This window comes from Acomys russatus, chromosome 9 (assembly GCF_903995435.1).
Source record: "Acomys russatus chromosome 9, mAcoRus1.1, whole genome shotgun sequence".
Classification (NCBI taxonomy): Eukaryota; Metazoa; Chordata; class Mammalia; order Rodentia; family Muridae; genus Acomys; species Acomys russatus.
In genome coordinates, this window is record NC_067145.1 from 34,339,952 (window position 1) to 34,356,147 (window position 16,196).

Genomic DNA, 16,196 nt, shown 5'->3' on the forward strand with positions numbered 1-16,196 from the left:
CACAATTCGCAGCTCTCCTCTCTCACACACTGCCAATCACTAATTTCCTGACTTCCATGGGTATTACAAATGAAATACATATAAAGAAGATTCAATGGTAAGATCTACAAACGCGAGAAAACATGCAGCCTTTGTTTTTGTCTTACCAAATGGCGCCATCTAGTGAGAAATACTCAGGCATGAATAGCTTGACCTACAGTTGTTTGGAGATTCCCCTACTCAAGAAATTCGTATCTCTGTATCTCCATATCTCCGTGACACAAATAAAAACCCAGTAAGAAATTTCTCCACAACCTAGTATATTAGAAATCTCCTAAAACACATAAATATGTGAAGCATATCTAAATGAAACCATCAAATAATGGAAGAGACAGAGACCCCACTGGCTATCTATTATCACCAAATGAAGCTTCTAGTGCTGAGATTAGGTTACATCTAATTGGGTTGTTGACAAAGGGCTCCCAGGGAATTCCCCAAAGAACCCAGGCAGTTGCTAAGACCATAAGTTGTTCTCCACAAACTGACAGCAAGGTCCCATCGCTGAAGACATCACCCACGTTGGACATGGAGAAGTCAAGCTGGTGGCTACATAGAGCCTTCTTCTCTACATTCCAGGATCTTTGGTACAGGAACAAACTCTACACCCTCTCAAAAAAGAAATGTAAACACCAAGGCAGACACTCCACTTTATATACAATGCATCATATGCTAGGGTAATGGTGGCACAAAGCCTGTGGGAGTAAGTAACCAATCAATAGCTGATTTGACTTAAGGCCTACTCCATGAGATTGAATTCATACCCACCACTGTTTGGGTAATCAAGGACCTGAGACTAGATAGCCCAGAGACCTAAGTAAAACAAAACACAACTGGTCCTTAAGAACCGTACTGATAAAATGACTCCCAATGACATCCTGCTTTACTCATAGATCAGTACCTTTGTTCAGCTATCATTGGAAGAGCTTTGTCCTGAAAGAGATGGGGACAAATATAGAGTCCCACGGCCAGATATTATTCAGAGAGAAAAACATTGGAACACTCAGACCTAAATAAGATGTCTCTATCAAATCCCTCCCCTAAGGAAGGAAACCCAAGGAAGAGGAGACAGAATGAGTGTAAGAGCCAGAAGGGATGGAGGACATCAAGAAGACAAGGCCCACCAGGTAGCTTAGATTTACAGTTAAGCTTAGTTGTTTAGGGCTTAAGATGTTTTTAGGACTTGATAGATGCTTTAAGTTGACAGTGATGCGATATGATAGATATTGGTTTACCTTCAGAATTTTAGACCCACCAAGATAGGAAAGATGTTTTCTTCAAGACTGTCAAATACAAATAGCCAAAACACTAAGAATGTAACATTTATATAATTCCTGATTGTGTCATGGTTCTTCTTGCTATAGGTAGTTTATTGTATATATGTATAATAATGTACATGTAAAAAATAAAAGTGTTTAAAAAGAAAAGAAAACAAGGCCCTATAAATCAGCATGAGCAAAGCTCATATAAACTCATGGAGACTGAGGGAGCAGGCACAGGGCCTGCACAGATCTGCAACAGGTCCTTTGTGAATATACCATGGCTTCCAGTTATTGATATTTTGGGATTCCTGAGTGTGCAAAGAAGTGGTTTCATGTGCTTTCTCTTGGTCTCTTTCCTTTTGTTTTATCTTCTTTAACTCTGATATGATAGTTTTTTGTTTTATTTTGTTATATTTTTTAAAATGAATGAATGAATGAAAACCTAACCACTGGAGTAAAGGTTAAGAAGTGACCCATCTGACATGCTCAGTTCCATCCTAGGCACCACCTCAGCTCAGCAGCAGCTCCCCTGCGGTGACACAGTCTGGGCGGAGCACTTGGTTGAACCACAGGCTCTAACTCAGAGCAGCCGCAGTTCTCCTGCTGTGGCACAGGCTGGACAGAGCTCTCGGTTCCACCAGCTCTAAGACTCTGGTTGGACACAGTGTGCAGTTTGAATCCAGAGTTCCTGGCTGAGATTGGTAGTCAGTTCGGGCCCTGAGTCAATAACTGACCACAGCACGCACTTTGGGCCAAAAGGCCCTAGCGGAGCTTGGTGCGTAGTCCCAGCCCAAAAATTTTGGCTGGACCCTGTGCGCATTTTGGGCCCAGAATCCCTAGCTGAGCTCGGCAGACGGTTCAGGCCCTGAGAATCTAGCTGAGTTCAGCCCGTGGTTCAGGCCCAGTGTTCCTGGCTGGACTTGGCAGGGAACACAGAAGGCTGTGGATACCTTGGCCTGACCCAACGCTCATTCAGAGACCCAGAACAATTGCAGGATCCACAGCACAGGGGGGCTGAAGATCACTGGCTGTGAGAGACCAGAACAACAGGGCTAACCTCCTAACATCCACACCAGTGAAGCTTTGAGCTCCCAGCCTAGGGAAATTGTGAGAAAATAAGTGAATCTATCGTCAGACACCCTCCATCCAACTCTGGAAGCTACCCAACAAAAACAAAGACGGCAAGATGTCTAAAGGACAACGAAAAAGCATACGCAAAAAACCCCAAAACAACATGGCGTTTCCAGTTTCCAGCTATCCCAAAGAAAACAACCCAGAGAACTCAAATACAATGGAAATACAAGAAAATGACCTCAAATCCTTAATAATGAGGATGATAATGGAGGAAACAAATAAAATTCGTAATCAAATGCAGGAAGATGCAGACAAACAGGTGAGAGACATAAAAGAAGCACATAGAGTGGAACTGGAAAAATTGCAGGAAAATGCAAACAACCAGATGAAAGAAATAAATAAAACGGTTCAAGCTCTGAAGACCTATAAAGAGGCAATGGAAGAAACTCAGGAATATACAAAAAATCAGATGAAAGAAATCAAAAAATCAGTTCAAGATCTGAAAATGAAAATGAATTCAATGATAAACACACAGACAGAAGAAAAACGAGAACGTGAGACCTCAGAGAAGAAGGCGAGCAACACAGAGGTGAGCTTTTCTAACAGAATCCAAGAGATGGAAGAACGAATCTCAGGGCTAGAAGATACAATCACAGATATTGAATCAACCATTAAAGAAAATGCCAAATCTGGAAAACTCCTGACACAAAACATCCAAGAAATTAAGGACACCATGAAAAGAAGAAATCTGAGGATAATAGGCATTGAAGAAAGAGAAGACATCAGACTCCAGGGCCCAGAAACTATTCTCAAAAAAATCATAGAAGAAAATTTCCCCAATCTAAAGAAAGAAATGCCTATAAACATACAAGAGGCCTACAGAACACCAAATAGAATTGACCAGAATAGAAAAACTGCCCGCCACATAATAATCAAAACACAAAACATGCAGAACAAAGAAAAAATATTAAAAGCTGCAAGGGAAAAGGGCCAAATAACATTTAATGGTAAACCTATCAGAATTACACCCAACTTCTCAGCAGAGATCATAAAAGCCAGAAGGGCCTGGACAGAGATCCTGCAAACCCTAAGAGATTACAGATGCCAGGCCAGACTACTTTACCCAGCAAAATTATTAATAACCATTGATGGAGAAAACAAAATATTCCATGACAAAAACAAATTCAAACAGTACCTATCCACAAATCCAGCTTTACAGAAGGTACTAGAAGGAAAACTCCATCCCAAAGGGTCAAGCTACAACCAAAACTACCCAGGAAATAGATAACTATCCCATGGCAAAAACACAACTACACAAACGCTCGACTGGAAACAACATCAAAATTAAGACTCTTAACAGTCACTGGTCATTAATATCTCTCAACATCAATGGCCTCAATTCTCCAATAAAAAGACACAGACTAACTGAATGGGTACATAAACAAGATCCAACATTCTTCTGCATTCAAGAAACACATCTCATCCATAATGAAAGGCATTACCTCAGGGTAAAAGGTTGGAAAAAAAATATTCCAAGCAAATGGTCACAAGAAGCAAGCAGGTGTAGCCATTTTAGTATCGAACAAAATAGACTTTCAACCAAAATTAATCAAAAGGGATGAGGAAGGACACTTCATACTCATCAAAGGTAAAGTCAACCAAGATGACATCACAATTCTGAACATCTATGCTCCCAATACAAGGGCACCCACATTTGTAAAAGATCTCCTAAAAAAGCTTAAACCACACATCGATCCCCACACAATAATAGTGGGAGACTTCAACACCCCACTCTCACTGAAGGATAAGTCATTGAAACAGAAACTAAGCCGAGAAATAACATCATTAACCAATGCCATGGGTCAAATGGATCTAACAGATATCTATAGAACTTTCACCCAAACAAGAAAGAATACACCTTCTTCTCTGCACCCCATGGAACCTTCTCCAAAATTGATCACATCGTAGGTCACAAAGCAAGCCTCAATAGATACAAGATGATTGAAATAATACCTTGTATCCTATCAGATCACCATGCTCTTAGGCTGCAATTCAACAACAACAGAAATAACAAAAAGCCTACATGTACGTGGAAACTAAACAACTCTCTGCTAAATGACACCTGGGTCAGGGAAGAAATAAAGAAAGAAATCAAGGAGTTTCTGAAATTCAATGAAAATGAAGAAACAACATACCCAAATTTGTGGGATACATTGAAAGCAGTGCTAAGAGGAAAATTCATAGCACTAAGTGCCTTTAAAAAGAAATTGGAAACATCGCACATAAGCATCTTAACAACACAACTGGAAGCCCTAGAAAAAAAAGAAGCAGAAACACCCAAGAGGAGTAGACGCCTGGAAATAATCAAACTCAGGGCTGAAATTAACAAATTAGAAACTAAGAAAACAGTCCAAAGAATCAACAAAACCAAAAGCTGGTTCTTTGAGAAAATCAATAAGATAGACAGACCATTAGCCAAACTAACTAAAAGGCAGAGAGACAGTATTGAAATCAACAAAATCAGAAATGAAAAGGGAGACATAACAACAGACACTGAAGAAATTCAAAGAATCATAAGATCCTACTTTGAAGGCATATACGCCACAAAATTTGAAAATCTAAGGGAAATGGATGATTTTCTTGATCAATTTCACTTGCCAAAGTTGAATGAAGAACAGATAAACAAGCTAAATAGTTCCATTTCCCCTACAGAAATAGAAGCAATCATCGATGGTCTCCCAACCAAAAAAAGCCCAGGGCCAGATGGTTTCAGTGCAGAATTCTACCAGACCTTCAAGGGCGAGCTAATACCGATACTCTTCAAGCTACTCCAAAAGATAGAAATGGATGGAAAATTACCAAATTCATTCTATGAGGCCATAGTCTCATTGAAACCTAAACCTCACAAAGACTCAACAAAGAAAGAGAATTTCAGACCAATTTCTCTTATGAACATAGATGCAAAAATACTAAATAAAATACTTGCAAAACGAATACAGGAACACATCAAAGATATCATTCATCATGACCAAGTAGGCTTCATTCCAGGCATGCAGGGATGGTTTAATATATGGAAATCCATCAATGTAATCCACCATATAAACAAACTGAAAATAAAAAACCACCTGATCATCTCCTTGGATGCAGAGAAAGCATTTGATAAAATTCAACACCCATTCATGTTTAAAGTTTTAGAGAGATCGGGGATACAAGGCACTTTCCTCAACATAATAAAGGCTATATACAGCAAGCCAATAGCCAAAATCAAAGTAAATGGTGAGATACTCAAGGAAATTCCTCTAAAATCGGGAACAAGGCAAGGCTGCCCACTCTCTCCATATCTCTTCAATATAGTACTCAAAGTTCTAGCCAGAGCAATAAGACAACAAAAGGAGATCAAGGGTATCCAAATGGGAAAGGAGGAAGTCAAATTATCCCTCTTTGCAGATGATATGATAGTGTACATAAGTGACCCTCAAAATTCCACCAGAGAACTCCTAAAGCTGATAAACACCTTCAGCAAATTGGCTGGATACAAAATTAACTCAAAAAAGTCTGTAGCCTTCCTATACACAATGACAAGCTTGCAGAGGAAGAAATTAGGAAAACCACACCCTTCACATTAGCCACAAGCAATATAAAATATCTAGGAGTTACCCTAACTAAGCAAGTGAAGGACTTGTATGAAAAAAATTTCAAAACTCTGAAGAAAGAGATTGAAGATGACCTGAGAAGATGGCGTGATCTTCCTTGCTCATGGATCGGGAGAATTAACATAGTAAAAATGGCCATCCTACCAAAAGCAATCTACAGATTCATGCAATCCCTATCAAAATACCTACACAATTTTTTAAAGACATTGAAAGTTCAATTCTGAACTTCATATGGAAAAACAAAAAACCCAGAATAGCTAAAACAATCTTGTACAATAAAAGATGCTCCGGAGGAATCGCCATACCTGATTTCAAACTGTACTATAAAGGCAATAGTAATTAAAACAGCATGGTACTTGCACAGCAACAGGCTGGTTGATCAGTGGAATCGAATCGAAGACCCAGATATGATCCACACACATATAGTCACTTGATTTTTTGACAAAGAAGCCAAATCCATTCAATGGAAAAAGGATAGCATCTTCAACAAATGGTGCTGGTCCAACTGGAGGTCTATGTGTAAAAAAATGAAACTGGACCCATATTTGTCACCTTGCACAAAACTCAAATCCAAGCGGATTAAAGACCTCAACATAAAACCAGAGACACTATGCCACTTAGAGGAAAAAGTGGGAAAGAGCCTGGAACATATTGGCACAGGAGATGACTTCCTGAACAGAACACCAACGGCCCAGGCCTTAATGTCAACCATTAATAAATGGGACCTCATGAGGCTGAGAAGCTTCTGTAAGGCAGGAGACACTGTCAAGAGAACAAAGCGACAGCCTACAGACTGGGAAAAAATCTTCACCACCCTACATCTGACAAAGGTCTAATATCCAAAATATATAAAGAACTCAAGAAATTAAACACCACCAAACCGAATAACCCAATTGAGAAATGGGGTTTGGAACTAAACAGAGAATTCTCAACAGAGGAGTATCAAATGGCTGAGAAACACTTAAAGAAATGCTCAACCTCCTTAGTCATCAGGGAAATGCAAATCAAAACAACTCTGAGATTCCATCTTACAACACCCATCAGAATGGCTAAGATCAAAAACTCAAGCGACACCACATGCTGGAGAGGATGTGGGGGAGAGGAACACTCCTTCATTGCTGGTGGGAATGCAAACTAGTACAGCCACTTTGGAAATCTATCTGGTGCTATCTCAGAAAACTGGGAATAGGGCTTCCTCAAGACCCAGCTATTCCACTCCTTGGAATATACCCAGAAGATGCTCCAGCACACAACAAGAAAATTTGCTCAACCATGTTCATAGCAGCCTTATTCATAATAGCCAGAACATGGAAACAGCCTAAGTGTCCCTCAGTAGAAGAGTGGATAAAGAAACTGTGGTACATATACACTATGGAATACTACTCAGCTGTTAAAAACAAGGAATTCCCAAAATTTGTGGATAAATGGATTGAGCTAGAAATGATCATAATGAGTGAGTTAACCCAGAAGCAGAAAGAATCAATGGTATATACTCACTTATATCTGCATACTAGCCCAAGGGACATGTCCCACGAAAGCCTTCACTTACCAGGAAACTGGGACAGAGGGGAAGGCATCCTATTGGGACCTAAATGAGAGACGCATGGGAGAATAGCAAAATAAAAGGATATAGAGGGTCCTAGAAATCTACAAGTAGAACAATATGATAGGCAGATTTGGTCCCAGGGGTCCCCGCTCAAACTAAGACACCAGCCAAGGACAATACAGGAGGTAAACTTTTAAACCCCTTCCCAGATCTAGCCAATGGTCAGAATATTCTCCACAGTTGAGTGGAGAGTGGTGATATGACTTTCTCACGTACTCTGGTGCCTCACATTTGACCATGTCCCTGGAGGGGGAGACCTGGTGGCACTCAGAGGAGAAGGACAGCTGGTAGCCACGAAGAGACTTGATACCCTATGAGAATATATAGGGGGACGTAATCCCCCTCAGGAACAGTCATAGGGGAGGGGAATAATGGGAAAATGGGGGGGGGAGGAATGGGAGGATACAAGGGATGGGATAAACATTGAGATGTAACAAGAATAAATTAATAAAAAAAAAAAAAAAAAAAAAAAAAAAAAAAATAAAGGCTATATACAGCAAGCCAATAGCCAAAATCAAAGTAAATGGTGAGATACTCAAGGAAATTCCTCTAAAATCGGGAACAAGGCAAGGCTGCCCACTCTCTCCATATCTCTTCAATATAGTACTCAAAGTTCTAGCCAGAGCAATAAGACAACAAAAGGAGATCAAGGGTATCCAAATGGGAAAGGAGGAAGTCAAATTATCCCTCTTTGCAGATGATATGATAGTGTACATAAGTGACCCTCAAAATTCCACCAGAGAACTCCTAAAGCTGAATAAACACCTTCAGCAAATTGGCTGGATACAAAATTAACTCAAAAAAGTCTGTAGCCTTCCTATACACAAATGACAAGCTTGCAGAGAAGAAATTAGGAAAACCACACCCTTCACATTAGCCACAAGCAATATAAAATATCTAGGAGTTACCCTAACTAAGCAAGTGAAGGACTTGTATGAAAAAAATTTCAAAACTCTGAAGAAAGAGATTGAAGATGACCTGAGAAGATGGCGTGATCTTCCTTGCTCATGGATCGGGAGAATTAACATAGTAAAAATGGCCATCCTACCAAAAGCAATCTACAGATTCAATGCAATCCCTATCAAAATACCTACACAATTTTTTAAAGACATTGAAAGTTCAATTCTGAACTTCATATGGAAAAACAAAAAACCCAGAATAGCTAAAACAATCTTGTACAATAAAAGATGCTCCGGAGGAATCGCCATACCTGATTTCAAACTGTACTATAAAGCAATAGTAATTAAAACAGCATGGTACTTGCACAGCAACAGGCTGGTTGATCAGTGGAATCGAATCGAAGACCCAGATATGAATCCACACACATATAGTCACTTGATTTTTTGACAAAGAAGCCAAATCCATTCAATGGAAAAAGGATAGCATCTTCAACAAATGGTGCTGGTCCAACTGGAGGTCTATGTGTAAAAAAATGAAACTGGACCCATATTTGTCACCTTGCACAAAACTCAAATCCAAGCGGATTAAAGACCTCAACATAAAACCAGAGACACTATGCCACTTAGAGGAAAAAGTGGGAAAGAGCCTGGAACATATTGGCACAGGAGATGACTTCCTGAACAGAACACCAACGGCCCAGGCCTTAATGTCAACCATTAATAAATGGGACCTCATGAGGCTGAGAAGCTTCTGTAAGGCAGGAGACACTGTCAAGAGAACAAAGCGACAGCCTACAGACTGGGAAAAAATCTTCACCAACCCTACATCTGACAAAGGTCTAATATCCAAAATATATAAAGAACTCAAGAAATTAAACACCACCAAACCGAATAACCCAATTGAGAAATGGGGTTTGGAACTAAACAGAGAATTCTCAACAGAGGAGTATCAAATGGCTGAGAAACACTTAAAGAAATGCTCAACCTCCTTAGTCATCAGGGAAATGCAAATCAAAACAACTCTGAGATTCCATCTTACACCCATCAGAATGGCTAAGATCAAAAACTCAAGCGACACCACATGCTGGAGAGGATGTGGGGAGAGAGGAACACTCCTTCATTGCTGGTGGGAATGCAAACTAGTACAGCCACTTTGGAAATCTATCTGGTGCTATCTCAGAAAACTGGGAATAGGGCTTCCTCAAGACCCAGCTATTCCACTCCTTGGAATATACCCAGAAGATGCTCCAGCACACAACAAGAAAATTTGCTCAACCATGTTCATAGCAGCCTTATTCATAATAGCCAGAACATGGAAACAGCCTAAGTGTCCCTCAGTAGAAGAGTGGATAAAGAAACTGTGGTACATATACACTATGGAATACTACTCAGCTGTTAAAAACAAGGAATTCCCGAAATTTGTGGATAAATGGATTGAGCTAGAAATGATCATAATGAGTGAGTTAACCCAGAAGCAGAAAGAATCAAATGGTATATACTCACTTATATCTGCATACTAGCCCAAGGGACATGTCCCACGAAAGCCTTCACTTACCAGGAAACTGGGACAGAGGGGAAGGCATCCTACTGGGACTCTAAATGAGAGACGCATGGGAGAATAGCAAAATAAAAGGATATAGAGGGTCCTAGAAATCTACAAGTAGAACAATATGATAGGCAGATTTGGTCCCAGGGGTCCCGCTCAAACTAAGACACCAGCCAAGGACAATACAGGAGGTAAACTTTAAACCCCTTCCCAGATCTAGCCAATGGTCAGAATATTCTCCACAGTTGAGTGGAGAGTGTGATATGACTTTCTCACGTACTCTGGTGCCTCACATTTGACCATGTCCCTTGGAGGGGGAGACCTGGTGGCACTCAGAGGAAGGACAGCTGGTAGCCACGAAGGTACTTGATACCCTATGAGAATATACAGGGGGAGGTAATTCCCCTCAGGAACAGTCATAGGGGAGGGGAATAATGGGAAAATGGGGGGGGGGAGGAATGGGAGGATACAAGGGATGGGATAAACATTGAGATTTAACAAGAATAAATTAATAAAAAAAAAAGAAAGTAAAGTGGAGGGGAGCAGTGAAATTATATTTTAACTAAAACATAAATTAAATAAAATGAATTACATAAATTTAAAAACTCACCAGGTATCTTAGTTTTGCAATGAAGCTTAGTTGTTTAGGGTTAAGATGGTTTTAGGTCTAGATAGATGTTTTAATTTGATAATGACAAGATGTGGTGGAGATGGATTTATATTCATAATTTTAGGTGCACCAAGATAGGAAAGATGTTTTCTTCAAGGCTGTCAAATACAAATAGCTAAAACACTAAGAATGTAACATTTATATAATCCTGATTATGTCATGGTTCTTCTTGCTATAGGTAGTTTATTGTATATATGTGTAATAATATAAATGTATATATAAAAATAAAAAATGTTTAATTAATAAAAATAAATAAATAAAACTCATCACTATCAAAACAAAAAGAAGGCAGACACCACATTTGAACTTAAGCCTTTTAAAAGACAATATGTTGTACACTCATTTAAAACAAAGAAAATCACATTATTACAGGAATCAAATACAAACCAGTGCAGAGCTGTGGTTATAGCAGCCATGGTGCCTTACTGGAGTAACCATACCACAAAATTCACATCACAACATGTTGTACGGTAACTCAAGTGTTCTATCCATGCTGCAGAGATTGGCCATGTGAAGAGGAAGTGCCTCCTATTTACCGGCTGTCTGCACTCCACTTCTTCCTTGCTGCTATAAGGCAGCTTACACTCTGGGATAGAAGGCAAATGTAGCAACTCCACAGTGGTTGTTCCTGTCTCTGGCAATCTTCATGTAGCCGTTCATTCCCCATCCTTCACCGTGACTGAAAGGAACCATGTTTTCCATTTAGTAGAAAGAACATGGGACAGTGGACTCATTACAACAATTCCCTGTGTAAACACTGAGCCAGAAGCCTACTTAAAGAAATGATCAGAGAATGCAAGTCACCAACCTCTGGGAACCAAGAGTTATCGTAGGACTGTGAGAATCACAGCAGTGAAAATCAGGACATCTCCCCACCCACAGATGGCATAGAACTGACAGTTTTTGAGCTTGTAGAAAATCAATGACATAAGTAATTTAGCACCCAAGGAAACCAGCGACTGAATTAGAACAACTCATACACTATAAGTTGGTTGCTCCAACCACAGAGTGCACAGGGTTGGGTCAAGCGATGGTTATACAAAAGAAAAGACTATAGTCCAAGATCAAGAGCCCATTTACAGCCAGAACAGGGCCTGGAGATGGATCCATGCCTAAGAACATGGGACTTTCCCATAGAACCCTTGTTTCTTTCCCAGAATTTAAGTCAGTCAGCACACAGGCTTCTGTAAGCACATTTTCAGAGACTCTGGTGTCCTCCTCAACTTTCCATGGGCAACTGCTCCCATGTAGAATAAACTCACACAAACACCCTCGCATGAGGGAACATAATCATTTTTTAAAGCCATGTCATTGTTGCAGCTTGCCTTAACTCCCAGGGACAAGGACACACCTGGAGCAAACTGGCTAAGTAACTACACAAGAAACTGTAGGATCAGCGTGAGCTCTGCTGCCTCAGTAGTGGACAGCTAAGGAAAAAGAACTGATGTGCTGTCATTTAATATATGTTGGTGAACATTTATGGGCTCTTATCCAGATTCTGACTTCAAGCAGAAAATCCATTCAGAAACTTAAATATAAATAGCATCTACAATTTATACCTGTTCTTTATCAGCCAGTATTTCCTGCCATCTGACTCTCTTCCTTCATAACCATAGCCAACTAACAGAACAGAATGGGTGATGTTATCACTGCAGTTTGGCTCATAATAAATACCTGGAAAATAAAATCAAAGGAGTGAGAGGTCCCAGGAACCTAATCGTGACCATGGCCAAAAAAATAACTAAGGCACTTTCTATTTGGACAACAAAACAAAACATATCCATTAAAAATTAGACCCATTGTTGACAGGAATCCTGATACAGGTTTTCAACAAAATGCCAAGAAATACAAATGAGCATAACCTCGTTTATAAACACCTCCCCCACCCACACATGACCCCTGTTCCAAGAAAGCACAACTGAACATAAAGTACTTAATTCAAGATACCCTTTAGAACTTAGTTCTAGAAAGGCAATCTTCATATCTTAAGATACATCAAGCAGAGAGAAGTTGAGTAAGTTAAACATAATAATAATAATTATATATTATAAAGTGCTCACATGCATGAGAATGACATGTTTTCCAGTTCGTTTCACATTCTGGGATGATTTATAACAGCCCAGACTCAAGGATACTCAGCTGCAAGGTGCTCGTGTGCATGGGAACATGTTATTTCTAGTTATTTACATCAAATGTTTCAAATATTATACGCAGTAAAGTGGTCCCTAACCTAGTGGTGTTGGTGGGGAATCACAAGCATTCTTAATTAATATCTAGAACAGTGGTTTGCAACCTTCCTAATGATCCTTTCACACAGTTTCTCGTGTTATGGTGATTCCCAATCATAAAATTATTTTCACTGCTACTTCATAACTGTAACTTTGCTATTATTATGAGTCACAATACAAATATCTGATATACAGGATATCTGATATGCCACCCCTGTGTAAGGGTCATTTGACACCCCAAATGGGTCACAAATTACAGGTTGAGCACCACCGAAGAACACATGCTTACCTCCCCTATAAAACCTGAAAGATCTGTGTCGAGCATCGATTCCAACGGAGATGGGCCCTATAGTTGCTACAGCACGCATTAAGTCTCGCTCATTACTTGAGACAAATGAAAAGCCTGTGATTCTGGCAGCAGAGCGTTCAGGACGGTACCTGCAATATCCTTCCTTTCAAGGAGAAGAGGTAAGAGAATCCATTATTTTCATCCACCTCCTGGGGAGCTCGAGTCAGAACCACAACAGTGATTTTGCAGCTGAGTATCCCCAGGCCTGTTACAGATCATCCCAGGAAGTGAAATTAACTGGACGATGATTTTGAACTGAAAATAGGATCTTATGTCTTCGGTGATGCCTCATAGGTTTTTCTATTCATAAGAAATTTTCATAAGGAGAAATGTCTATTGTATGTGGAATGGTCTGTACAGTCTCTGTGTGTAAAGAAGCAGAAATAGCTACATGGAATCATTGCGTTATAAAGCTATGTAACGTCTGATAAGCTAGACACTGATGGTGTACAGTGATTCTACCTTCTGAAGACTGGATTATTTATGCACTCATCCCTTGCCTGACGCTGCCTGAAATGACAATAGCATAGACAATCCTCTTACCCTTGCTTCATATGGATAAGTTGCCTCGGCCTCGATGCCTCCCTTATTCCACACATACCGTAAAGCATAGTATGTGCTGCCTAGATAACAGCCCAAATTGCCTTCAGGTCTAGAGCAGTCCACTAGGTTTTGTGGACTCAGTGAGACCAGTCTTCCTGTTTTCCGGAACATCTGTCCTTCTATGGCACCAACCACAGAAAAAGCCCAACAAGAATTACATCTGCCCTAAGAAGAGAAAAAAAGACAGTCACTTACAAACAAGTAGCAACCCCAAATCAGACAGCTGAATACGGTGTCAAAGAATGAGCTGAGCAGGCGATTGTTGCAGAGGGGGGATGTTTCATTTGGGGGTGGGACTTGGCTGTTGGTAGATTGTACTCCAGTGAATGGCTATACACACACATGCACATGTATGAGCCTGAACATATGGGTAGGGCACAATGTTGTCTGGTCACTATTACCAATGATAAATAGGACATGAAGTCTGCAGAATAGTTGAGAGGAGGCCAGTAGGTAGAGGTAAGTAGTGACGGGTGGATATGAAAAGCATTCAAAATAAAAAAAAAATATTAAAAGTGAATTGTCCAGAAGCAGAGAGACTCAAATAGTATATACCCATTTATATCTTGACACTAGGCCAAGGAGTATGTCTCATGAAAGTCTTCACTTACCAGGAAAATGGGATAGTGGTAAGGACATCCTAAGGTGGGAGAAATATAGGAGATAGGGAAATAGATGGATCCAGAGGGTCCTAGAAACCTACAAGAAGAACACTATAATGGGCAGATCTTGGCCCAGGGGTTCTGCTCGATCTATGGCACCAACCAAGGACAATATGTGCAGTCATCATCAAACCCCTACCCAGACCTAGCCAAGGGACAGAATATTCTTCACAGTTAAGTGGAGACTGGGGACTGACTTTCACACGAACTTTGGTGCCCCTTATTTGGCCATGTCCCCTTGAGGGGGAGGCCTGATGGCACTCAGAGGAAGGATAGTAGACTACCAAGAAGAAACTTGATACCCTAGCATCATATTCAGGGGGAGGAGGTCCTGTCATAGGGAAGGAGAATGAGGTGAAGGCGGGAGGGGAGGAAGGAATGGGAGGATGCACGGGATGGGATAGCAATTGAGATGTAATATGAATGATTTTATTTTTCAAATAAAAAAAGTGCATGAGAAAAAAATTTTAAAAAAGAAAACAAATATCTCTGTTCAATTGGAAATAAAAAGGAATTCAATAACTCAGAGCTAAAAGAAAAGAAAAGAAAAAGTGAATTGTCTATCATTCTACACTCAACACACACAGAGATGTCAATGCTATTTTTCTCTTCAGTGTTTTGACAAGACAGGAATGTGATACTGTTATACCTGGTTCTTCACGGAAGTAACATAGCCTCTTCTTCTCCAGTCCACAAATTTGGGGAGACGACCAACAATACGTTGCTGGATGCTTTTCTTCCTCCTGACTTTTGAGATTGGAAGATCAGCCATTATTTTCTTGTATTCTTCATCAGTCTTCAAGGAAAAGAGCATACATCATTAGAAAGCAAAAGAATTAACGAATTCTTCAGGTAAAGAATTGGAAAATATGTGAAGCGATTCCTGTTACACTCACCATGTCACCAAAGGCATTCATTTTCATGGTGAAGCCATTCTTTCCCTGGTCACTTTCACTATTATGCTGTTTGATCAGCTTCCTGTTTTCTTCCCATACTGCTCTCCTCTGCCCTTCTTCCTCCTGGAAATAAACATAATTGGTAACATTTATGTCTAATTAAACCTATACACAAGCTGACCAAGGGGACTCACAGCAAGAAGTGAATAGAGGGCCTCAGGACATTGCAACAAAAGCCATTCTCCACATACCTAGGAACAGGAATCCTGACCCTTGGCCAATTCCTTAATAAGAGGTGGGCTTTATTACCACTTTGCACCCACAAATCCCAACAAGGACCATGCTCTGTGAGTCCCTCTGAATATTTTTCATATTACTAACCAGGCTGTAGTTTTTATTATATTTTGTCTTCCATTCCTGCCATTCAGAATCCAAGCTGGGATCAAGTGATTCAGCAGCTAAGGCTACTCCCAGGCACAGGATGGCCAGGAGGACAGCCGGATCCATGTCTCCAGCACCTAGAGAATGAAGACGGGAAGTGAGGTGAGGCAACTGCACGCTTCTAAAATGCCATTTACTCCTTTCAGAGAAATAGACATCCTTGGCAGATAAAATTATTTGAAGTACTTTTTCTAACATTTATCCACAGATTTTGGAAATGAATAAATATGTATTTTGGTCTAATGGTGCCAGGGTAAGGATGGTATTTAGT

General features: G+C 40.2%; 1 protein-coding gene across 2 annotated transcripts; it reads right to left on the bottom strand.

Moving 5' to 3' along the window:
- Positions 1-11,325: 11,325 nt before the first annotated feature.
- LOC127193867 (cathepsin 8-like) lies at positions 11,326-15,991 on the bottom strand. 2 transcript variants are annotated; one of them, XM_051151125.1, is made up of 7 exons: positions 15,866-15,991; positions 15,485-15,604; positions 15,238-15,384; positions 13,867-14,091; positions 13,264-13,426; positions 12,306-12,420; positions 11,326-11,425 (listed from the first exon to the last, which is right to left on the bottom strand). In XM_051151125.1, the coding sequence occupies exons 1-7, from the start codon at positions 15,989-15,991 to the stop codon at positions 11,326-11,328; spliced, it is 996 nt and encodes a 331-aa protein (XP_051007082.1). The 2 variants fall into 2 exon arrangements, with proteins under 2 accessions (XP_051007082.1, XP_051007081.1); XM_051151124.1 differs by having other exon boundaries at positions 15,485-15,607.
- Positions 15,992-16,196: the final 205 nt, after the last annotated feature.

Excerpts from the sequence above, each read along its gene's own strand:
- LOC127193867 (XM_051151124.1), bottom strand. The coding sequence starts at position 15,991 with ATGGATCCGGCTGTCCTCCTGGCCATCCTGTGCCTGGGAGTAGCCTTA. Across the intron at positions 15,385-15,484 it reads TGAATGCCTTTGGTGACATG|ACTGATGAAGAATACAAGAA; the intron begins GTGAGTGTAACA and ends TTTTCCTTGAAG. Across the intron at positions 14,092-15,237 it reads TTACTTCCGTGAAGAACCAG|GGCAGATGTAATTCTTGTTG; the intron begins GTATAACAGTAT and ends TTCTCTTCTTAG.